The 25350-nt window shown below is 50.7% G+C and overlaps 1 protein-coding gene and 1 non-coding gene across 3 annotated transcripts in view; one reads left to right on the plus strand and one right to left on the minus strand.

Annotated features, from left to right (window-relative positions):
- Window positions 1-17484, minus strand: part of Fbxo21 (F-box protein 21) — a 30275-nt gene extending 12791 nt beyond the window's left edge. For both annotated transcript variants that reach the window (XM_052167764.1, XM_052167763.1), the window contains exons 1-7: window positions 17209-17484; window positions 16318-16453; window positions 14254-14348; window positions 7013-7134; window positions 3980-4126; window positions 3625-3761; window positions 2268-2404 (exon numbers count right to left, since the gene is read on the minus strand). In XM_052167764.1, coding sequence (XP_052023724.1) covers window positions 2268-2404; window positions 3625-3761; window positions 3980-4126; window positions 7013-7134; window positions 14254-14348; window positions 16318-16453; window positions 17209-17447 — 1013 coding nt within the window. In that variant the 5' untranslated portion in view covers window positions 17448-17484. The remainder of the gene's footprint in view (window positions 1-2267; window positions 2405-3624; window positions 3762-3979; window positions 4127-7012; window positions 7135-14253; window positions 14349-16317; window positions 16454-17208) is intronic.
- A 190-nt stretch (window positions 17485-17674) lies between these two features.
- LOC127673447 (U6 spliceosomal RNA) lies at window positions 17675-17784 on the plus strand. Its single transcript, XR_007975177.1, has one exon. It is a non-coding gene; the product is annotated as a U6 spliceosomal RNA (small nuclear RNA).
- The last annotated feature ends 7566 nt before the right edge of the window (window positions 17785-25350 follow it).

The raw sequence follows: 25350 nt of genomic DNA on the forward strand, positions 1-25350 counted from the left end.
AGAGTGGCAAGCAGCCGTGTGTGGGGTGGGTCCTGGACCTAGGTGGACCTGTGAAAACATGCAGAGCACCTGCTCCTCTGTGCACACAGCACCAGGCTGGCACCCTAGAGAGCAGTGAGTGGATCCATCTGCTCATTCTCACAGCACGGCCAAGTGGTCTGGAGGGCTCACAAAGGGTGGGTGGCTCTGAGTGCGGACAGCTTCTTTTGAGCAATCCTGATCCCATGCCCACGGCAATCACACAACATTTTGTCTTTGGCTGCTAACTATCTCAGCCGGATTTCTTTCCCAAGTCACGTTCATAGCGCACTTTTGGCAAAGACCTGAGACTTACATAAATGTTCTAAAAGAGCATGGGACGTGCTGGCGTTTGCTTTGAGGCCAGAACTTCCTACAAGAAATCATCAAATACAAAACACATAGACAGAATGTGCACGTGGCCAAGTGCCAGGGCCTTTTAAAACACGCCTAGACTAGCTGTGCCCCAAGAACATAGAGATGAACACATAAGGTCAATCTGGGGAGGGCGGACCTCAGCAGTAAGGGGAGTTCACTCTGCAGCACACATAAAAACTCAACTTCTGCAAACCAAACCAAACAACTGCTCCTCCACAGAGAGCTAAGCGAAGAACCACCGACAGATAATAAACATTTCTAAAAAACAAAACCACTGCCTACATGGAACTACAACGCAGCAGAGCGAGCTGGGCTTAGTAGCCCTGACTTCAGCGGAAGTGCAGAGGCAGGCAGGCAGGTGACTGTGATCTGGGAGCCTGTTTGATTTATACTGCAAGTTCCAGGCCAGCCAGGGCTAGAATGAGACCTGTCCAATATCCAAAAATCCAACACCACACCCAAACAAACTCACATCACAAAATTAGAAGTTAGTGTTGGTGACACCAATAAAAGGTGTTGCCCCACACAGAAGCTTAATGGTGACATGGAGACGCATGCCATCGGTGTCTCAGAATAACAGCGCTGCCTGCCAAGTCCAAGGCCCAAGCTGGATCTCAGGACCCAAATAATAGAAGGAAAAACTGACTCCCCCACAAGTTGTCCTCTGACTCCTGCACACATCACAAACACACACAGAGCCACATATACATATACCCATACACACACACACAAAATTAAAAAAAAACATTCCAGGCAAGACTATTTGCTCTCTGTTTCTGCTTTGTGGACAACAGGTATGAAGGCGACATACTAAGGTGGAAGAGACAAAACAGCACTGTCCAGACTCTGTGAGCTACAAACCAGCCACACCAAAAACCCACCCCGCCTGATGCCGGAGGCCAGGCCAATATACAAGTACTAGCCACAGCTAGAGACAAAAGGCTTGGTAGCTCAGGATAACCCTAACAGGCCGTGTGTATAGGTAAACAATTTCCTGCTGGACTCCCAGGACTACAGTCACAGATGGGAGGCTACAGAGCCCCACACTAGTGCCAGAACCAGTGCCAGCCAGAGGTTTCTAGCTCTAGTCGATATCCAAGCAGAATTTTGGTTCTCAAGTTTGATACAGGGGTAAGACTGTAGCCCAGGCTGGCCACAAATTCTTGCCTCAGCCTCCTAGTGCCTTCCACATAGGACTTCAAGGAACTGATAAACTGGCTCTCACTCTGTTCGGAGAAGCAAAAGCTAAGACCAGTGAAAGCAGGGTGCCCATCCGGATGGGGTGCCGTGTGCCCAGGGATGAGAGCGCAGAGCACCTCATGGCAGGGACGGTGGAGTCCAGCTGCTGTGAAGGAGCCTTACAAAGGCTTGAGCCCTGTGTGCCACTGAAGCTCAGGGACTGCACATCCCACGCTCCACGGCAGGAGGCTGGGATAAGTTTTCTCCCCAAGAAGATGCCCCTGGGGGTGGGGGGAACAAGAGGAACGGACCTGAACAGGCCGATCCAGATCACTACTCAGTCAAGACTGTAAGCTGCCCACCCTGCTCCTCCTCTCACAAGCTGAGGCACAGTGGGAGAGGAAGATGTTTTACGGCTGAGTGGAAAAGAACAAAACCTTTTGATAGGATTGATCTTCAAGCTATAGGACCGTTGGCTTTTGAGATAGTTACAGATTCACAGGCCTGCGTGAGGAGCACAGAAAGATGCGGAGCAGGGCTTGTCACCTGTCACACAGGGCCCAGTGTAACTCCAGCACACCCTGTCAGACCTCCACCTCCATCCTCAGAAGCAGGCACCTGCTTGGTCACACCCAATTCAATGCAAGAACCTGGTCCCTCAGCACCCATTAAACAGGGCAGAGGTAGCTCACCCTTCTGCGCCTTGGCACCAGCGTAGCAGGAAGTGGCTTGGGAAGTTGACAGGCTCTAGGGGGACCCCCAGTTGCCGGGCGATGGTCAGGTAGAGCAGAGACATGCTGATGGGGATTCCTGTTCTGCGGGTCAACACCTGAGGGAGAAAAGTTTCTGGTTCAGGGGAGCCAGGGGCTGGCATCCCACGCTGGCATCCAGAGCTGCAGTTAGATCAGGGACCAAATCCAGCCCACTGACTGTTTCTCACAGCCAGCAGAAGGCTGTCTTTCCCCGTAGCCCTGAGACACGGTCTCCTTACAAAGCCCAGGCTGGCCTCAAACTCTCCACTCTGCCCCTAAGCCTCCCAAGTGCTGGGCTTATTGATAGGTTTGTGGTCCCCACCCCACCTCCAATGTCTTGCTTTTGCCTTTTGTTTGTTTTTGCAGGGCGAGGCATGGAAGCTGGAGCCTCGTGTATACTGGGGAAGCGTTCCACCACTTTAGCAATCACACACACATGAATTTTCAGGTTTTTAAAATATTTATAAATAATACTATCTTGAGACATGAAAAATCACAGAAGCCAGGTCTTCTGTGGACAATGCTTTTAATCCCAGCACTTGGGGAGTCAGAGGCAGGAGGACAGAGTCCAAGACCAGCTTGGGCTACTGAGAGCCTATCTCTATAGGCAACGGAGCTGGCATGAAAGGGACAGCCACCTTCGAGACTCCAGCTGCCTGTCCCCTTTCCCCCAGTGAGCCGCACTGAGCGCTCTGACCACAGCCTGCAAACCTGGTCTGACTCCCTGCCAGGCACTTTACAGGCCAGCCTCCTCCTACAGAAAGCCAGCATATAAAAAGTAGATGACAACAGAAACTCTAAGCTACAGAGAACGGGGCAGACAAGAACATGGACACCAGAGGTGCGTGGGAGATGCAGGTGGGCCACAGGATTCTAGGCCAACTGAGACAGGTTTGTGCAGCTCAGCATTCATAACCATAGAGCGAGCAGACTGAACGACAGAGATGCCCACTTCCTGGTACAGGGTTTGCGTACTAAAGCCATCCTGTAGCAGATCTAACCCACAGCACTGTCCCTGTGGTAGAGGGAAAGAGACTTCACTGAAACATGGAAAAGACAACAGCATTTGCCAGGAAGAGATGGACAGCCCAGCCATCAGAGATGAACCCAAAGGTTGTAAACCTGTACACAGTTGCCTTTGTCTATCTTCAGGTGGGGCAGGTGAGGGCAGAGCCCACACGCCCGCCTTCCCAGCGTGACGTCCCACACAGTCTCCAGCACTATCTGATCCCGTGTGTGATCCCACGGCCATGGGGGAACAGGACGTCATGCCTCCCCTTGCTGCGGCCACACCCACCTGGTGCATGTAGAGGTTCAAGGCGTTGTAGTAGTCCATGCGGTTCCCTTTGAACTTTAGCTGGTCATACAGGACATAGTTGATGGCGTCCAGCACTTGGCTCTGCAATTCTATCTCCATTATCATAGAGGACTCGCCTGCAGCACAGAGATCTCCTCTGAGTCACAAGCGTGAGGAAACACACCCCAAACATAAGCAAGGCACCCCCAACATGCAGTGACTGAGAGACAAGGGCCCGGCAGTCAAGTGCTGCCCCGCTGCAGATGGAGCCAGCGTGGCATTAGTGCTTTCTATTGTTAGGTGGCCGACCACCCCAGGCCCTGCAGCCCAGCCCATCCATCCAACAGCTCCATACCTGGCCTGAAGGTCAGGCTGGGGTGGCGACTGTTGACGCCACGGAGGGTTTTGCACACAAGCTCCACAATGCTGTGGATCTGGGCCTGGATGTCTCTGAGGCTGATGTCGGAGAGCGGGTTGCAGTACTGGTCTATGTAAACAGCACCTGTGGGGAGAAGTGCAGTCAGCGTTGCTCTCTGCCATGGAGAGCAGGGTGTTCCTGACCGGGGCCCTGGCCGTGACTTCTCACACGCACACCACACCAGCACCCATGGATGGCGGTGGGCACTGTGCCAACACAGTGAGGGGAGGATCAAAGACCTTCACCACAAAGCACTTCATATATCATTTAAAGAAACAAAACCAAACCACTTCTTTTGGAGGTCATCATTCAGAGAGCAGAAATACATGTTCCCACATCCTATTAGAAGGAGAGCCAAATGCCGCAGGAACGCCCTCCTCCGCAGTCATCTCTCTCCTCCTCACTCCTGAGTTCAAAACCCAGCCAAGGAAAAGACTCATTGCGAGGCAATTCCTCCCAACAACTAAGCTGAAAGCAGGAATGATAGACAGACCCTTCCACCAATTACACCTCTCATGGCTGAAGAGTCAGACTCTAGAGACCACACCTCCTCAGGAAAGAGAGGAGCTCTGTTAGCCCCACAGAGCAGGGCCAGAGTTTCATCGCTAGCCTCAGCCAACCTCACACCATGCCTAAGCCAGCACTTGGTTGAGGCACATTTCTATTTGAAAGCCTTCCAGTTACCTTTATAGTCAAGAGACTGCAAGCTAGCCCAGGGGCTTCCTGCTCCTGCCAGCCCTCCGAGAGGCTGAAGGCAGCTAAGGGTAAGAGGACACCTGACTAGGCTACGGGGGAGTGAGGTGCTCATCTGGAACTCAGCCACTGTGAGCCACCTGCCCTGGCTTCTTCAGTGTCTGGCCACTGGTGAGTCTAGTCACCCCGACCAGCCACTGCCAGCCACTCGACGGCTTCTACTGTCTAACTAGTTACTTGGGTAGGCTGGGAAACTGTCATTTTGTATTTGAAAATGTACAACAATTATTTATCTTTCATATATAAGCTACGGAAAACAAAGTCTCACTATTCTGAACTCTTAAATAAGCTGAAGGCTGGTGCGATGGCACACACCTTTAATCCTAGCACTCAGGAGCAAAGACAGAAGCATCTCTGTCTTTGTAGCTCAGGTCAACAGAGGCAGCGAAGGCTACATAGTGAGACTCTACCTCAAACAAAAGAAACTAACATCGCGGAGGAAAAAAAAAACACCCCCCTCCCCACAAAAAAATAACAACAAACACCTCAAAAGACAGCCTAATTCCCAGCTCCAGCAGGTGTAACAGCAGACAGGAGGATGGCTATGACTTTTTTTTTCATTTTGCTATAAGATTTTTCACCCCCTTTGAAAGAGCCTCATAGTTAGCACATATCTCCACTAGGCACTGTGAGCTGTGGCGATCTTTACTCCATGCCTGGAACACAACAACACTACTTATAAGGACTGGGCCCACCTAGCACCCACGAGAAGACAAGCTGACGGCTAGGCTGTGCTGTGTGTCTAAAAATGACAAAATAAAACAAAAAGCAAGCCAGGCGGTGGTGGCGCACGCCTTTAATGCCAGCACTTGGGAGGCAGAGGAAGCCAGATTTCTGAGTTCAAGGCCAGCCTGGTCTACAGAGTGAGTTCCAGGACAGCCAGGGCTACACAGAGAAACCCTGTTTTGAAAAACAACAACAACAAAAAAGAAAGGAAGAAGAAGAAGGAGGAGGAGGAGGAGGAGGAGGAGGAGGAGGAGGAGGAGGAGGAGGAGGAGGAGGAGGAGGAGGAGGAGGAAAGAAAGAAAAATGCAATGAATACTCTTAACACAGACCGGGTGTGACAGCCACTGTGGCTGCTGAGGCCAGAGAGCTCTGCGGGGTCAGCTAAAACTCACAGAAGCGAACCCTGAGCCAAGGGCTGAGGGACTGCAGGAAGAGGGTGTCTGTCACCAGGCAGTCAAGCCAAGCACCCATTCCTAGATGCAGTCAGCAAAGGCCTGGATGCAGGGGCAGGACTATGCGGAGCAGTGTGGAAAGGCGTGAGGTTAGGGAGGGCCTGGGGACCAAGCAGCCATTCAGAAAACAAGCGCCAGGCCCACTGCTGACTAAGCAGGCCAGGGATACCCAGGAAAAGCCAGATCCCTCAGAGTCCGGCCGAGAGACTGGAGAACCACAATGGATAGGATGTGACCTAGAACATCAGAGGGGGAAGTCACCCATCTGATAACCCCCAGGAGCAGGGAGGGTGCGTAAGCACACACTTCACAATCACAGCATAGGAGGCCTCTACCTAAGAAGGAAAACTGTTTAAAAAGCCAAGTCGTATTTTCTTACTAGAACCCAGTCTCTCCTGACACAGGGTGTGGGCCACCTCCATCCATGCCCTCCTCTTCCCTCCCACAGGAACCACCCCTCCCCCAGGAGCTGCCTCTCCTCACTTATCTCCAACTGCTTCAGGAGACACAGGTAAGCACAGGCAAGCTGACATCTGAAGTCACAACTCTGAACAGCAAGAACTGACCTCAGTAGGCAAAGGTCAGTCTGCGGTTCTGTCCAAGCTGTGTGCTGTGGTCAGAGGTCAGCCTCAGCATCATTCTTGGAAGCAGTTCACCTTGTTTTTGCCAAGCTCACTGGCCCTGTCTCCCTCTCTCCAGTGCTGAGACAAGTATGCATGAACCAAGTCTGGCTTTCTACCCTAGTTCTGGGGACTGAAATCAGTTCCTCATACCTGTGCGGCAAGCCCTTTCCCTACTGAGCGTCCGCCCAGCCCTCACTGTCACTAAGTCAGTGTTGACTCTCTAGACACTAGACCACCTGAGCTGACAGGGAAGCTGCACCCAGAATGTTTGCTGTGAGTCTGAGTGCTGTCGCCTCTTTCGAAGCCCACTGGCAGGGCTTTCTCTTCCCCTCTCTTTGGAGGGACGGGTGCTGTAGGCTCTTAAAGGCCACTCAGCTGCCGAAGACCCCATCCGCAGGACAGACAGACAGACCCACCTTCAAGATAGGACTCGTAGTCATCAGGCTGCTGCAGGAAAGCCTTGAGGTTATTGAGGATTTTCTGCTGCCGCAGGTAGTAAAGAATTTTCTTTGCATAGTATTTCCAGGTCAGAGCTTTCCTGGAAAGCAATCAGACAAGCCACTAAGAACCTCAGCTGCCCAGGGTCCCTCACGCCCCACACTGCACTTTACAGGACACACACAACTGCATCCGACTGACAAGTCCACCGGCATACAGACAGTCACACCCTCTGTATCTCTGGAGAAAGGCTGCGAACAGCATCCTGGGAAGTGAGTGCACTGGGCTGGTCCCCAGGGCCTGCTCCTGACACTTAGGGCTCGGGCTGCGCCTTCTGTGTTTGGTGGCCTCCGGGAGCCCTTCCAGCCTCTTGGTCCACACTGACCACCGTCCCAGAAGAAGATTTCTGAAGAACTCCAACCTGCCTGGATAACGGGCATCCTAAGCCTCCTTCCTTCTCGTCACCTCTCCTGAGAGGCAGAGCTATCAGTCCATAAGGGTCACCCTCTCATGAGCGTCTGTCACCCACTTCGCAAGCTGGCCCAGCCTCTGTGGGCGTCTCCCTGCCCTCCTCTTGCGCGGCTCCTGCTTCTGTGGTCTCCTTTCTCACTCTCTGATGCAGCAGTCCAAGGGCCCAGGGATGTGCTGTCCACAAAGGCACGGCTCTGCCTCTGTTCTCCATTGTTCCTACCTCCTCACACTCACAGCCTACCTTCTAGTAGGTGATGTCCCTCCCCACACTCCCTGCCTCTAGATCTCAGTTCCAACTGCTCCTGCTCCAACCCTGCACCTGGCTACGTCACCTGGCACTTTCATTCCTCAGTGGAATGTCCCTTGCCTGAAGTCTGTTCTTGTACCTTCTGGCTCTCTGCTCAGGAGTCAGGCCTCCCCCATGCTACCTTAAAGCTGCCCCTCAAGCCCTCACACTCTAGTTCACCCGCATTCCCCTCGGTGTCCCACTTCCTGCCGAGATAAACAGCTTAGGTGTTTTATTCTACCTCCGGAGCTTGTGAAAGCAGAGATCTGGGGCTGTAGCCGGGCTCTCCAGCGCTCACAGTAACACCCAGTGCACTGAGGATGTGCAGAAACTCATGCACGGAGCAGTCAGGTCTCCCAAACACACGGGTCCTTATCCCTGGGAGGCGGGATTAACGTGTGTGGTAGCCTCTAAGAAGCAGTAAACCCCTCTCATCTACAGAGGGTCAACCAAAGGCAGTCCACAGAGCTGTCTGTTCCACCTGCCCTTTAGCCTCTGTTGTAGAAGTCCTCTTTAACAAACAAAAGAAGCAGCCGGACAGTGGTGGCGCACCCCTTTAATCCCAGCACTTGGAAGGCAGAGGCAGGTGGATTTCTGAGTTCAAGGCCAGCCTGGTCTACAGAGTGAGTTCCAGAACTGCTAGGGCTACACAGAGAAACCCTGTCTCAAAAAACCAAAAAACCAAACCAAAAAAAAAAAAAAAAAAAAAAAAAAGGCTACCTGATATGGGACCCCTATGAAAATTTCCTTTGACATCCAAAGGGGTCATTGCGCCCACAGCTGAGAACCACTACTCCAGTGTGCCCACCAACACACAACCCTAAGCTAAGCTGCTCAGGAATCTTTAGGCTTTGTCATCTGCAGACCCTCGTTCCCACTCTTAACAGTAGCTTCCCATCTGAATACATTCACAGAAGCTTTAACTTGCTCTGAATTTCTCTCTTATCAGAAAGTAGATGGAAGGGGCTGGAGAGATGGCTCAGTGGTTAAGAGCACTGATTGCTCTTCCAAAGGTTCTGAGTTCAAATCCCAGCTACCACATGGTGGCTCACAACAATCTATAACGAGGTCTGACGCCCTCTTCTGGTGTCTGAAGACAGTGACAGTGTACTTACATATAATAAATAAATAAATAAATAAATAAATAAATAAATAAATAAATCTTTAAAAAAAAAAAAAGGAAGTAGACAGGCTGACAAGAAAGGAACCAAGCCTGAGTTTTGATCGCCCCAATTCACACTGGTAGAAAAAAAAAAAAGCCAACTGCTACAAGCTATTCTTTGACCACCACACGCACAGGGCTCACAAGTGCCCAAGTATACACTGATGAACAAGACAAACAATAACACAAAATAAATACACAACAAATTGGCTGGACAGGCTCCATGAGATTTAGATGCCAGGTATGCAGCCAACTGCTGCCCAGGAAGGTGGTATAGTCTTCCATCAAGAGCTTCCTGTGGGTGTAGAGCCGGGGTAGATGCATGCTCCTCCAACCTTCTATCCCTAGCACCACAAGAAACAAACAGGCCTACGTCTATGATCCTCTCAGGAAGCAGAGGCAAAGACGGGCTGCAGGCGAGGCCACCCTGCACTACTCAGTGAGACTGCCTGCCTTAAGAGAAGAGATAAAAGGTCGGATGGAGGTGGTGACGAGGCCTGTCTGCGCCTCCCCTGAGAGCGGCAGCAACTGCTGCTCACTGGAGAGCTCTAGTCCCTGAGAGGTGTGTCTACCTGAGGTGTGTCTAGCCCTTCCAAATTAACTCGTGAGACTGTCGTGAGCCCCTGCTCCACTCTTTACTTTCCTGGCGGTATGAGATGCAGCAAACCAGGAAGGAGCTCAGATTACCCCTTTACTCACTTTTTCAAATGATGAGTCCTGAGTCCCCTTCAAAGACCAAGTAATGGTCTTGAAAACTGTCTGCTGCGTCCTGACTCCATCAGGCTGCTGCCCAAGCTGCCACCTGTAGCCCCTGGGTGCCTCATGCAGGCCCCACACTGGACTGAGGGCCTGACGGCAATCTTGTTGGCTTGGCTTTAAGGTGCCAAGAAGCTCTGGGCTCATCTTGGATATTTCTGACACAGGCCTGAGAAGCAGCCATTTCTCCATGACCCTGGCTTGTGTTGGGGGAAGCAGTAACTGAAGACAGCAGTCTGCAAGCAGGACCGCCATGTCTACTTGGCTGGTCATCAGTTTGCACTGACACTGTCAATTCAAATTCCGAGGTAAAAAGCTTTGACCTCCTCCTGCCTCCTAAACAACTCTGCCCCTCACAACACGGAGCAGGATGGTCACTCACTGGCTTCAACACACATTTCATCTCATGACAGGCCTGGCCTCAGTGTAACAAACAGTTGTCCTGTCATTTGCCCCAGTATGAAAGCCACTGGGTATTTTGCATATGATCTTTCCATGGTCACTGCTCAATGTCCTTTCTTATTAAAAAAAGGTTTAGGTTTGTTGTGTGGCAAATCGTGTGAGCGTGTGTGTGTGTGTGTGTGTGTGTGTGTGTGTGTGTGTGAGAGAGAGAGAGAGAGAGAGAGAGAGAAAGAGAGCGTGTGTGTGTGTGTGTGTGTGTGTGTGTGTCCACCCATGAGTGTGAATGCACACTGTGAGGCACAGGTGACAGAAGACAACTATGTGGATGCCAGGGATGGAACTCAGACCTTGGGGCTTGGCAGCAAGCATTGTTCCGAGCTGAACCAGCTCAGTGCTCTTCCAGCTAGTGACTCTAGTCAGGGCTCCTGCCCTAACCACACTCATTGTACTGTCTCCGGGGCAGGCTGCATTTGGATTTGGGAGATCAAGTTGAATAATAATACATCTAGTGCTCACTGGTAGGCTTGAGTCGGACTATCTCTGTGGTGTTGAGTTTTAAACGCCATTTCTAGCAGACCTGTCAAAAAGTGCCCAAAGTCTGCTTTCTTCCAAGTTAACAAGTTTGTCTTTAGCCTTTAGACTTGGAAGTCAATTCAGCTGGATATAAAAATCATTGGCTGGCATTTTCTTTACATCTTGGAGTACCTTTTTCCTCTGGCATAACGTGCTGGTGTTGAAGTCTGCGGATACAGTCATTCTTTTGCCCAGAAGTAACTTCATCTATTTCGCTTGGATAGCCAAAGGCCCTGGCCACTCCAGCCACCTGCTCAGGCACAGCACAAGCTCTGTAACGTGCCATGGTGAACTGCTCCTGCAGGCTGGGCTTTTTGCAGACCACACAGAACAGCACAGGTACAGTCATCACAAACTCAGAGGGGCACTCAAGTATCCACAGAAACTGATGGCTCCCAGCTGTGCTTTCTACAGCAGGAATGGATGGATGCAGTCACCATGCAGACTGGCAACTCCAAACATTCTAAGAGGCACAACATCCCGGCCATTACACTTGAGTCCCACCAAGGGCAATGATGTTTAACCTTGTTTTGAACTACTAATATATACTTTCCAGGCTACACATACTTTCCGTTTTTCTGATGACCTAACTAGTCCAAGATTTTGACATTCCTCAGGAGAGTGAATTCCAAGGTGTTTCCCACGATGGTCAATGGGCCGGGCAGAGCCCTCTCCTTAGAAGTGCTGCCTGCCTCCCTTGCCTGCCATGGTGGCCTCTGAAGAACACACCCATGGCGGCTTCCCAACCTGGCCTGGCAGTCAGGGTCACAGTGTCAGCTGCTCACTCCACAATAAGTTTCGAGTGGAAGGCTGATTTGCGGGATCCCAGCTGAGTACCTGGTTCCAGGCAGTACGCCCTACTCAACAGTTGGCCTCCCCCTCTCTGGGCTCCTCTCCTGCATCCCTCTGCCCACAGGGGTCTCCAGAGTTCTGGTCAGATCACAAGCTCCCTCACAGGCTGCCCTGCTAACCACAGTGCACACTTCCCATGACACTTATTTCAACACCTGTTCTCCTAGCTCTTCTTGTAGATGTACTTTTCTGTACTTATTGTATGACAACATTATCCGGTTGGAAAAACAACTGAACACAATAAAGACCTTCTGACCCTCAGACTCTGGCTGCCTCTTTGTGGCTCCTGGAGCACCACTGCATTGGGTATTAATTTGGGGAAAACCAACATCTTTGTGATAAGTTTTTGCACATTTTCAACATACTGCAACACTCTGACCTAAAAAATGTATTCCCAAGAACCCACATGGCCAAGAACTGAAGCCTAGAGAGTAGACCCTGTAGTACAGCAAGTGGCTGTCCACTAGCCAGCAAGACAGAGGGTAGCTGTTACCTAAGGGAACTCCTCCATTAACAGCCGACTCGGACAGACCTCTTGGGGTAACTGAGAAAAGTAGGGAAGAGGAAGGGTCTGTTTCTCACACAGCCTCTATTTTGCAAAACAATTCCCCTCACCTTGTCATGTAGTTAGGATAAAACAAGTCAAAGTAGGTCACTATTAAAAACCACACAGGTAGCTGGGTGGTGGTGGCACATGCCTGTAATCCCAGCACTTGGGAGGCAGAAGCAGGCGGATTTCTGAGTTTGAGGCCAGTCTGGTCTACAGAGTGAGTTCCAGGACAGTCAGGGCTACACAGAGAAACCCTGTCTCGGAAAAATAAAAAACCACACAGGTGGGGACAGACATATGGCTTAGCAATTAAGAGCACTGTTTGCTCTTTCAGTGGACCTGGGTTCAATTCCAGGCATCCACAAGGCAGTTCACAACTATCTGTAACTCCAGTTCTGGGGATCTGACACACATATGTGTAGGCTAAATGCCAAGGCACATTAAGCAAACAACAATGCTGGAGAGTGCAGGGGCAGAGCGATCACTTGGTCTTGGCTTTTAACTGTGACATTCAACAGTACAAAAGCCAAGCCACAGGGCTGGAGTCAGGGAAGGCCAACCAGACAGCAGGGAGTGGGAGGGCCCGGGAGAGAGTGGATAAGAAAAAAAGCTCACCTCCAGCAAACTAAAGTCAACCAAGTGCACCACGCACATGCTGTGCCTCACAGTAGTACAAGGCCAGACAATACAGTCAGTGCATACTTCAGCGTACACATAAATCCACAGACAGGTTAGGGGGTCGGGGAAGCACCCAGGCACTGAATGGTGGAATTTCACCTCTTCCCAAAAAACCCCATGAGAAACTGGCCTGGATCCAGACATTTTTATCTTTATCTTGAACTTTTAGAACAGAAGGTCTCGGCTGGGTGGTGGTGGCGCATGCCTGTAATCCCAGCACTCTGGGAGACAGAGAGGCAGGTGGATTTCTGAGTTCGAGGCCAGCCTGCTCTACAGAGTGAGTTCCAGGACAGCCAGGGCTATACAGAGAAACCTTGACTCGAAAAACCAAATCCAAAACACCAAAAAGAACAGAGGGTCTCTTCCACAGGCGGTTAGGCTGCAAGGCAAGTTACCAGTGCACTGTGCACTGGAAATTAAGCTTTCAGTAGAAAATATAAAACATACCCATCTAAACAACAGTAAGAGATAAGGGGTCATTTTTATTTGTGATGTGTAAACGGTTGCCGGAGAAGGTCAAAAGGTGGGTGTTACAGGCAGGTGGGAGCCAGCTATCATGAGTAAAGTCGGGTCCTCCCTCCAAACGGAGCAGTTCATACTGAGCTGTCTCTATCTAGACTGCAAGGGACTCTTCTTAACTGGAAGTGTGTCTGTGGAGAACACGGGTTCACTCTACCCTGCGCCTTAAACGAGCCCCCATCAGTAAGTGCCCGTAGGGAGTTACTATTTAGACACCTGCAAGACAAGAGGTCTGCATATACACAGTAATACCACGTGTGAGTGTGTACGGAGGCCCACAGTCTATAAAGGTGTCATTCCTCAGGAGTCATATATGCTAGCTTTAGAGACAATCTCTTGCTGGAGTTTGGTGCTCCCGTGTGGCTAAGCTGGTGGCCATCAAGGCTAGCACTAGGATGGCCATCACATGACACAGGGGCTCAAATTTGGGTCCTCGCTGACCATCTCCCCTGCTCTTGACATTTTTTTAAAAGACTTTATTGAGACCAGGTCTCACTCTGTATCCCATGGTGTTCAGAAACTCACTCTCAAAGCTCTCAAAGCTGCTGCTTCTCCTGCCCTGACCTGAGCATTTCAGGTGTGAGCCCCATGCATGGCTGGGATTGCAGGTGTGAGCCCATGCATGGCTGGCATTGCAGGTGTGAGTCCTGTGCATGGCTGGGATTGCAGGTGTGAGCCCCATGCATGGCTGGGATTGCAGGTGTGAGTCCTGTGCATGGCTGGGATTGCAGGTGTGAGCCCCATGCATGGCTTCCTGGGTATTTCTGAGCCAAGGCTGGTTGAGGCCATGAACTCATGGCTGCAGGGACTAGTAGTGAGTCAATTGTCCACACCGAGAGCATGCACAAAGCTTTTCAAAACATAACTTTGGTACAATGTAAAGTATCTGGAAATACCACGGCTCCCCCACGTACCACAGCAATTCCCTCTACAGTTCTTATGGTGGCGACCTGGGGAAGCTGTGGCTTACCTTCCTTCCATGTTCAGGATGCACACCAGCTCATCCTCGAAAAAAATCTCTGGGCCCTCAAGGTTCTCAATGTCACTGAAGCCATTACAGGGAACCTGTAGAGAGGACACACACAGGAGGACTCAGTCCTAGGTCAGCATGGCCAACCCTGGCGGACACACAGCTGAGCCCCAAGTGAGGGAGGCCACACATGGAGCAGTGACAGCGGCTCTCACACGCTACCTCCTAGGGCCTCCAGGGCAGAAAGCAACATGGCAGCCACGGTACATTCAGACCCGTGGCAACAGCCTCACACTCGCACAGTCCAAGTTCCAGAGCCCGCGCTGTGGAGTGTTCATGTGTGGACGCACAACTAGGAGGGGCCAGAGGTGTAAGCCCAAGGCAGAGGTGCTCCTGAGCTGCTGCAAGTGCTCTCTGCTCTGCATGTTGATGCGATGGACATGTATGCAGAAGCAGTGGTGCGTGTGTGTTGGGATGGACGCGTACATCCGCTGAGGTAATGACTGTAGGTGGAGACAGCACGTGTGTGTCAAGTTGGTGGTGTGCTACGACTCTCGGGTTAAAGTCCTGGGATTTTCCCCAGCTTTCCTCTTGAAAGCAGCCAGTGTTTCAGGTTGACTTGTGTGCACGTGGAGAAAACAAGAAAACCAGTGTGCTGAGCCAAATTGGTCACCCATCTGTGACCACCTCTACGTATGGCCCCGCTGTGTTCAAAGTCCACCACGCATTCTAATCAAGTAAGCAGTGACACAGGGAAAGGAGGGGAAAGTTCACCGAGCCATCACTATTAGCTAAAAGCATGCACAAACACAGGTGCATCCCAAGGAGAGCCTGTGAACCAGCGGCCTGTGACGAACTGGATCCTACCTGCCCTGCACCGAAACCTGCGTGTGCACACATTTACGCCAGCACTCAACACCTGGGATTACAGACTGGCTGGGGCGCTGTTCCAAACCTTGGTTTGTTCTGCCGTTAAGGAGCATTTCTGTAAACAAATTGGGGGGATGTCTACTAGTCGCTCCCACAGGGGACTGAGTTAAAATGCGTTCAAAGTTCAGATCTGCCCTTTCAAAACTTCAAATACCTTGCAAACGCTGTTCATAAACTCCACGAACAGCAGAATGGAAAAAAAAAATCAGAAATAACCTTCAGAAAATAACCTTTATCAACCTAGAAGACTGAAACAAGCAACGTCAGCTACACTGGTTGACGCGCAATCTGCAGGGACTGGAAATACGAGAGGGGACAATTTCCTAGGCCTTCAAAAGTAGTGAATGGAGTGGACACTGATTTCCTTGAGGCATTCTGGACAAGGCAGAAACAACGACTAACTCCAAACCAGGAAAGAAACACACATCTCAGTCACCAGAAAAGCGGCACACAACTCTAGCCAGTCGCCCTCGGAGGAGGCTGGTCTGGACAGGAGTTCAAGGCCAGCCTGGGCCACACAGTGAAACTCCTCTCACAGAACAAAGAGCCACAGTGATAACAAAAATGCTGAAGTGCAGGGAGCAGTTGCAGTTTTCTTCGTGGGAGCAACGGAACTGACCTACGCACAGCTTATAACCTTGGTTCCTGAACAAACAAGGCAGCTCGCTGCACGGCAGTTACTTCTGCAGCCGTCCCTGGGAAAAAAACAAGCGCAAGAGCCTGATGGGGTTCAAACGTTGATGCCTCTCAAATCCCACAGCGGCTGCACAAAGCGTGTAACAGTCTCAAAGAGAAATAAGGCTTATCTGGACCTAGTGGACACCGCCCTCTGCGTCTCTCCCTGCTCAACACCCCACTCCCTCTGGCTTTAAAATAGTAGGGCCAGCAGAGACAAACGGCTCCGTGTTGCTGGCCAGGAGGGGAGAGGGAGGACACAATGACTCTTATAACCATGCAAGCAAGGGATTGTGTGTGCACTGAAAACAGAAATAGGGACAAGAGCTGGGAAGCTGAGGCAGGCGCACACAAACGAGCGCGTGCGCACGAGCGAGAATACACACACACACACACACACACACACACACTCACACACACGGAGCACGACCAAGCCTGAGCCACATAACAGATGCTTACGTGCTCTGAAAAGAACCGTTTGGAGAAGGAGGCTACAATCTTCCGGGCTTCTAACCCAGCTTTCTGTCGAACTTTATATTCCTCTAACCAATTGACGTAGTCGGTGGGACTGTAGTGCTTCATCAGGGAGGGCCACCTATAAGGGAGAGAACACCCTTCTCAGCTCTGCAGAGACTGCAAAACCCACGGAGTCTGCGGGCAAAGCAAGGGGGGGGGGGACCTGGCAGAGGCTCTAGTTGTAAATATCCATAGCATATGCATGCGTCCCCTCACTACTCGGAAGCAGTGACCTTGGCGTGGCGACACGAAGGCAGCGGTTTTCTTTTTTTTTAACCACCAGTCCCCCTCCCTCCCAACACCCCGCAATCTCTGTGGTGGCTACAATCACAGCGATGCTAACGGTTCGCATTGATGGCGCGCCTCCTCAGCACCGGGCCCTGCAAACCCGGGTCGCATCTCATTTGATTCCCCACTCTGCAAAAAAAAAGGGGGGATCTGATCATGGAACGCGAGACCGGTGGATGGACATCACCCCCTCCACTCCCAAGGTCACGGAGCTGGAATGGCAGGTCCGGGGCCGGCATCCTAACACGCCTGGAATGCACGCAACGCTGCCTGCACGTAAACATCCTGCACCGAGCGGGCCACAAAAGATGCGCGTCCTCCCGCAGCCGGGAGGCGCGTGAGGCCGCAGCCCCGGGGCCGAGCGGGAGGCCCGGTCTCGGGCGGCTGACGCGACCCCATCGGAGCTCCGGAGGCCCCGGCCCAGGCCTTTGTCTGCGGCCGCGGGAAGCGGGCCTGGAGCGGGCGGCGCGCGGGCGGCAGGGTGGCGGGGTGGGGCCCACGCGAGGCCCGGGCCGAGGGGCTGCGGGAGCGGGGCGGAATGCTCACCTCACCCGGAACTGCTCCTTCCACACCTGCCCGCTGCTCTGGCACACCTCGCGCAGGCGACGGCAGGTGCTGGACACGCGGCCGATGTCGAGCGCCGTGAGCGAGCCGCTGCACAGGATGTACTCCAGCACCTCGCCCGGCAGCTGCACCAGGCAGCTGGGGCCCGTCGCCTCGGCCGCGGCCTCCTCAGCCAGCGCCGGCACCACCTCCATAGCGCTGTCCCCCGCTGCCGCCGCCATCTTGTCCGCGTACCTGAGGGGCCGCTGCGCGGGCGCGCGCGCGATAGGAGCCTAAGAAGCCGTGCCACGCCCTCTAGGGGCGTGTCCGGAGACCGCCCCACCCACCACACAGGTCCCGCCCACTCCTCCTGGAGGACTGGGAAGAGCCCGAGGCGAGTGAGCTCTACTGCAGAGACGGTATTTTCGGGTCCTGAGTATCCCAGCGGCATTTTAAAAATGAAAGCTGGGTGCTCGTTTCAGCAGCGCAGATACTAAAACTGGAACGATGCAGAGATTAGCATGGCTGCTGCGCCTAGGATGACAAGCAAATTCAGGGAGGCGGTGGTGCAGGCCTTTTAATCCCAGCATTTGGGAGGCAGGCAGATCTCAGAGTTCGAGGCCAGCCTTGGCTATAGAGCGAGTTCTGGAAGAGCCAGGGATACACAGAGAAACTCTGTCTCGAAATAAAGTGGGAGTGGGGAGCTGGTGACCAGAGTTCCAATCTCAAGCAAATTGCCCATTGGCTTCCATTTTCTCGATGTGACATGAGTCCATATATACAATAACTAAAAGTTAAAGCTGACTATGGTGGATTAGTTTATAATCCCAGCGCGCCCATCAGAAGTTGGGTTATCTATATTAAGATCTGATCTCAAAAGCAATTTGAGACAGAGTCTGATGTAGTCCATAGTGATCTTGAATTATGTATTGGAGCAGGACCTTGAATTTCTGGTCTCCTTGCCTCTACCTGCCAAGAGCTTGATTACAGGCATACACCACCAAGATGAACTTCAGAGGTGGCGGTGCAGGGGTGGAATCCAGGGCTTTGTGCAGGTTAGGCATACACTTTACCCTCTAGTCCCAAAATTAAACTGTTGAAAATGACTTTCTGCTTTCTTATGCCAAGCACTTCCTGGAAGTGATTTGGATTCTCCAAGGGTAACTCGCTCTCCAGTAGGTGCCAGGCCAAGCTTACTATTTGTTTTTGGGGACCCCTATGATGGTATGCAGAAGAATAACCCCTAAATCTATGTCCTCATTTTAGGCAAATCAAAGGATGTTGGTGAACGCTCTTATATGTGACTGGGTCCCTTCAAGCCACTGATCCTTTTGACTCTGCCTCTCAAATGTTGTGTGACATTAAAGGTGTTCATAGTGTCTGTTTTTAATTGTCTTTTTCTTCCTTTTTTTCCGTTTTGGTTTTTCAAGACAGAGTTTCTCTGTGTAGCCCTGGCTGTCCTGGATCTCACTCTGTAGACCAGGCTGGCCTCGAACTCAGAAATCCACCTGCTTCTGCTTCCCAAGTGCTGGGATTATAGGCGTGCGCCACCACTGCCCAGCTTTGTCTTCCACTCAACAATCCATTATTTGGGGATATATAATGCCCTCACTGGCAATACAATAGTTACCATATGCATGCCCACTCCATAGGTTAAGAAAACCAAGGCTTATATACCTGAGTCACTGGTTGATTCACAAGAAACAAAAATCTGGATTTGAACCCCAAACAGGTGGTGTCAGAGGTGAGTGTATTTTCTTAGCCCTTCTTAATTTTCTTAATGCATGTGTGAATGTGTATATATGTGTGTGCACAGGCATGCATGTATGCATGTGTTTGTGTGTGCACACACGCATGCATGTGTGCATGTGTGTGCACGTACATGCATGTGTGCATATGTGTGTGTGCGCATGTGCATGCATGTGTGCATATGTGTATGTGTGTGCACACGCATGCATGTGTGCATATGTGTGTGTGCATGTGCATGCATGTATGCATATGTGTATGTGTGTGTACACGCATGCATGTGTGCATATGTGTATGTGTGTGAACACACATGCATGTGTGCATCTGTATGTGCTTGTGAACGAAGGCCAGAGGAGAACCTCAGGTCTAATCTTTAGTAACGCTTTTATTTACATTTTTAATTTATTTGGTTTGCTCGTGTGTTAAAGCCAGCTCAGTCCGTCAATGAGTTCACCAGCACAGGAGCGAGGATTTAAAAAAAAAAAAAGACAACTAGACAGCATTGTAGCAGGACCCCAGCCAGTTCTGAGTCTGAGGTGGGTTTATTTTTTTCCCAATCTGCTTTTATACCATTTTAATTACATGCAAGCAATAGGGTCAAACAGTACAATAAACACAAATAGTCAAGGAACAAGCAAGGCAATATCCAAAGTCCCTCGATCAGGATGGCCAAGATATGTGAGCCTTGTGGGCTGGAGAGATGGCTCAGCAGTTAAGAGCACTGACTGTTCTTCCTAAGGTCCTGAGTTCAAATCCCAGCAACCACATGGTGGCTCACAACCATCTGTAATGAAATCCGATGCCCTCTTCTGGTGTGTCTGAAGACAGCTACAGTGTACTTACATATAATAAATAAATCTTAAAAAAAAAAAAAGATAACTGAGTCTACTTCCCTGTCCTAGCCCAAACTCACATTCTTGCCCAAAGCCTACTTCTTTGTTCTAGCCTAAAATTAGATTCCTGCCCAAAGCCCATTTTCTTGTCCTTGGCTAATGCCAGATTTCTGCCAAACAGCCCAAAAGCTCTCCACACTCATGCATGGGTGGTGTACATATATAGACACAGGGGGCAACTTGCAGGAGTTTGTTCTTTGCTTCTTTCCCACGGGTCCCAGGGAAGGAAGTCAGGTCACCAGGCTTAGCATCGAGAGCCTTTGCCTACTCGGCAATCCCCAACCTCCAGGAAAAACAAGCAAAGAAAAACCAAACTTAGTTCACTCTCAGATCTTGTGCTGTGGGAATATAGATATCATAAAGTCAGAGTCCTCCCTCAAATCTCAAGCTTGAACTCCTACTGGGGTTAGAAAGACCAACTGGTATCCAAAGGGCACAGTATAGAACTCCCCTCAATTCGGATGTTCATCGGGTTATGATGTTCAGAACCTGGTGAAATTCTCAGCAAATTCTGCCAAGCTAACCGTGACTATTGTCCTTAGAAATAAATCTCAATCTCTAACCTTGTTGCAAAGGGACAGATGTCACCTGTCCATGGTTTACGTCACTCTCTCCCTCTCCAGTCAAAGTGGATCCCAGATAGCTGCGGTCTCCTTCCTCCTACTGGTACCCTCCCATGCTCAGGGTCCGAATTCAGCCACGCCTCCCTCCCTGTTCTGGTTGCTAACCCTCTTCTTCCAGGGCTCAGCCTGGCTTCTGATTGCTGCCTCCCCACACCCCTGTGCTTTCAACAACATAATCCCTTGATTTATAACCATTTGTGCAGCATGTGTCTCCCCTTCTGGTCTGAAGCCCCTTCAGGACCAGAAGAGTCTCTTCAGGATTCTTTCTTCCTTGGCAGAGACTTGCATGTGGCAGATTCTTCATAATTATCACCTGTGGACTGTGACAGTTAGCTTGTACTGTCAAAGTAATTACAACCTAGATTCACTAGTGAGGAGAGTTTGTAAAGAACTGTCTACCCTAGGTTGGCCTGTGGTATGTCTTCTATGGAGGAGGGATTGCCTTAAGTAGCTAACTGGTATGAGAAGATCCTGCCCACTGCAGGCAGCACCATCCCTAGGCAAAGGGATGAGAAATCTTTTTTTAAAAAAAGATATATTTATTATTATATCTAAGTACACTGTAGCTGTCTTCAAACACTCTAGAAGAGGGCATCAGATCTTGTTACAGATGGTTGTGAGCCACCATGTGGTTGCTGAGATTTGAACTCAGGACCTTCAGAAGAGCAGTCGGTGCTCTTAACCGCTGAGCCATCTCTCCAGCCCCTGAGTTGAGAAATCTAGCTGGGCACGAGCATGTACGCATTCGATTCTCTCTGCTCTTGACGAAGGATGTGTTGTAACTAGCTGTCTCAGATTCTTACTGCTTGGACTTCCCTGTGCTGGAGCATAACCTGGAATTGATAGCTAAAATTCTCCCCTCATGCTGTTGCGTTTCATCATAGTATTTTATCAGAGCTACAGAAATGAAACTAGTAAAAAAAAAAATAAATGAAACTAGTACAGACTACACAGGTCTAACCAGCTGTTGGGCTAGAAGAAGCTGCCTAGCCTTTATGGGGCTCAGTTTTTCCCATCTGTAAAATGGGAAGAGTGTCTCCCTACCTCCTGGGGCAGTAGGGGTGTTGGGTAAGTTAGATTCACATGGCTTGTGCGGTACTGTGTCTAGCCAAGAGGGGTCGTGGCTGGGGTCTGAAGGGGGTGCCTATATTTGAGGTAGGACAGAGGGCCTCGTTTCAAGACCCATCCTGGTGGAAGAGAAGCTAGCAGTATAATCATAATGTACTTAGAGCTAGGGATGCTCTGCTTCAGCCCAGACTCTCAAAGCCTGGCCAGCAAAGACCACATCTCTGTGTGTCTCCTCAGTCGGTTACTGCCTAGTCCCCTCTGTGGCCCTGGACTGCTCCTCCAGCTTTGGCCCTGATCCTAAGCCGTGGTTAATCACCACCATCACCACCACCACCACCACCACCATCATCATCATCACCACCACTACCATTATGGGTAGTGCTCAGATCTGGAGAAAATGTTTCCAGCCATCCTTCCAGCTGCTGAGTTGCTACTCAATGATCTCATCAGGAGGGACAGTCCCTTCCTCAAGCAGCCTACCACCTGATCATAGATGACCAGAGATTATCAAAGTCGATGGATGGGATGACAGGGAGAAAAAAAAAATATCTGGCATCCAAAATGCCCTTTGGGAATGAAGAAAGTGCTTTCGTTATTGAGCACACATTAAGGAGAGTGAGCCACACCCCACAGAGAGCGTGACGGTGAGCGGATAGATGGCAGGTGAGACCCCACCCCCCACCCCCAGCCAGGGTACAGGAAGCTCTATCCGCCTCCTCACAGAGCGCAGGCTTTCTTTCCCTATTCCAGTAGCTCCTTGGGTAGAAGGCGAGCCTTCCCCCTTCACACCCATTCCCTTCCTTCTTCCTCCTAAAATGGCCCAGTCTTCTGGGAACCCACAGAGCTGCCCAGCTGCCCTTCGCCTCAGGAAATACCGAAACTCTTCACACACACATAGCGATATTATCAAGCAGGTGGTTACAATCGGGAACAAGGAGCCCAGCGCCACGCCCCCTGGCGACAGGTGGGGGGGGGACACGGTGTCGCCACGCCCCCTGGCGACAGGTGGGGGGGGGGACACGGTGTCTTCTTCGGCATTTACATTTCCAAAGAGATGTTTCCAGGCCTGGAAGAAAAACATTCCTGGCTAACGATGCCGGCCAGAAAGTGTTTCGGCCTTGAAGAGGAGGTGAAGAGAATACCTCCTAACCACGAGTAAAAAGGGTCCTGCTGCTGGAGCTACTACCTCAAGGGTGAACCCCGAGGGAGGCGTGCCCCCAGAAAAGGTAGAGGGTAAATGCCACGTGACCTGTGACCCCACCCCCACCCTCAGCCCCGTACAGGAAACTTTCAGGAAAGATGAATCCAAGAGAATTTAAGTCCAAGGATATAAGGTCAGGGGAAGGAGGAAAATCCCGGTTACTTTTTTTAGGGGGGTGGGGTGGGGGGTGGGGGGTGGGATGGGGGGTGGGGTACACCAGGCTGGCCTTAAACTCTCACAGAGATCCACCAGTGACCAAACCAGTCCAGTCTGTCAACAGGTTCTCCATCGCAGGATTGAGGATTAAGAAGAAAAAGGACAATTAGACGGCACTGCAGCATGACCCCAGCCAGTTCTGAGGCTGAGCCGGATTTATTTTCCCCCCAGTCTGCTTTTATACCATTTTAATTACATACGAGTAAGAAGGTCAAGCAGCACAATAAACACAAATAGCCAGCCTGGCGGTGGTGGCGCACGCCTGTGATCCCAGCACTTGGGAGGCAGAGGCAGGCAGATTTCTGAGTTTGAGGCCAGCCTGGTCTACAGAGTGAGTTCCAGGACAGCCAGAGCTACACAGAGAAACCCTGTCTCAAAAACAAAAACAAAAACAAATCCCCCCAAAACCCAACAAACAAACAAACAAACAAACAACCCCCCCCCACACACACACACACAAACCAAACCCACAAATAGTCAAGGACGAGCTAGGCAATAAACAAAGTCCCTCTTTCTAAGGACTTATCAGGATGACCAAGATATCTGGGCCTACTACCCTGCCCTAGCCCAAAATCAGATTCTTGCCTGAAGCCTACTTCTTTGTTCTAGCCTAAAATTAGATTCAAGCCTGAGCTTCCTTCCTTCCTGGCCCAATGTCAACTCCTGCCAAGTGGCCGGCAAAGCTCTCCACACACCAGACTCCTGGGTTGCTGGTATTGAAGGCATGTGCTACCAGGCCCAGATTTTTAGTTTTAAAGATTAAAAGTACATTATTTTATATATATGGATGTTTTGACTCTTCTGCCTTGTATGCCTGTGTAGCATGTGTGTGTGTGTGTGTGTGTGTGTGTGTGTGTCTGATGCTCCTGGAACTGGGGTGGTTGTAAGATCTAAGGTAGGTGAGGGGCATTGAACTCAGGACCTCTGGAAGAACAGCCAGTGCTCTTAACCGCTGAGCCATCTCTACTCACCCATGGCTTACTTCTTTTTTTGTTTTGTTTTATTTTTCAGATTTGGTTTTTTGAGACAGGGTTTCTCTGTATAGCCCTGGCTGTCCTGGAACTCACTCTGTAGACCAGGTTGGCTTCGAACACAGAAATCTGCCTGCCTCTTCCTCCCAGAGTGCTGGGATTACAGGCGTGTGCCACCACTGCCCGGCAATGGCTTACTTCTTAATGAATGCTGACTTTTTGACGGTGGTGATGAAAAATCTGGGTGGTGGATTTTTTTTAATGCCTGTGGACTGAACTGTAGCAGAGGTGATAAGGTACATCACCTCCTTTGCTTACTTTCCCATGATAAAAAAAACAAAAACAGCAAAGCACACATACAAGCTTTACATACCAAAGAGACAGAGGCTATATATGTGCAGACACGTTTCACAGGAAAATGCTTGAAGAAGTGAAGCTATCATAGGGCACTTGTTTAGTGTATAGAGGTCCTGGGTTTCATCCCAACATGGGGGGAGGGGGAAATGAGAAATGATGTCTCATCTGTCAGTCTGTCTGTCTGTCTCCCACATACATGGTGGCATACATCTTTAACCTCAACACTAGGGAGGCAAGAGACAGGAAGATCTCTGTTGACTTTGAGGCCCACTTGGTCTCTATATGGCCCTCTAGCAGAGTCAGGACTACAAAGAGAGTCCCTGTTTCAACCAATCAATTAGTTAATCATCAATCAACCAATCAATAAATGCCACATACCTTTGCTCTAGCTGAACTGCCCAGATCTATGACTCTTTCCTGAGCTTTAGCCATCCCAGTGGGAGACGGGATATTCTAAATAAGGACATTTGTGGGATTCTCTCTACTATTAAGCCTTGGAAACAATGGGCCTCGCTTAATTTAAAAGACCCTCTCTTCCAGGGGAAGGAGCAGGCTGAAGCCCTGGATCCAGCCATAGAAAGAACTCCATCCCTCCCAGAATTCCGTTTCATACAGTGCTGCCAGCTTAACAGACCCATTGTGGGGACCGGCTGGATCACATCGAGACCCAGATTGCTTAGATAGAAATACCTCTTGCCTATCTAGGGGCAGTTCACAGCAGCCTGTGGCTCCAGCTCCAGGGGGAATCTGTTGCCCTCTGCCCTCATGCACACAGACCCTGATGCAGACACACACTTAGAGACTAAAATTTAATCAACCTTAAATATCCGGTCAGTTCACCAGCACTGCCTTAGGGGTCATTGGTCCGTCTGGCACACAATCTCCACAGTCCAGGTAGACTTAGGCTTGGGGCACACCACAACTCCTTCAACAGAGCGCCTCACCCTCAGGATAAATGTAGTTGGTCTTGATGGGCTCTACACGGTGGACTCAAACAACTAGCAAAACAAGCGGGGGTGGGGGTGGGGGTGGGTGTGTCAAAAACGTTTTAAAGACTTTTTATTGTTTAT

This window comes from Apodemus sylvaticus, chromosome 22 (genome assembly GCF_947179515.1).
Source record: "Apodemus sylvaticus chromosome 22, mApoSyl1.1, whole genome shotgun sequence".
Lineage (NCBI taxonomy): Eukaryota > Metazoa > Chordata > Mammalia > Rodentia > Muridae > Apodemus > Apodemus sylvaticus.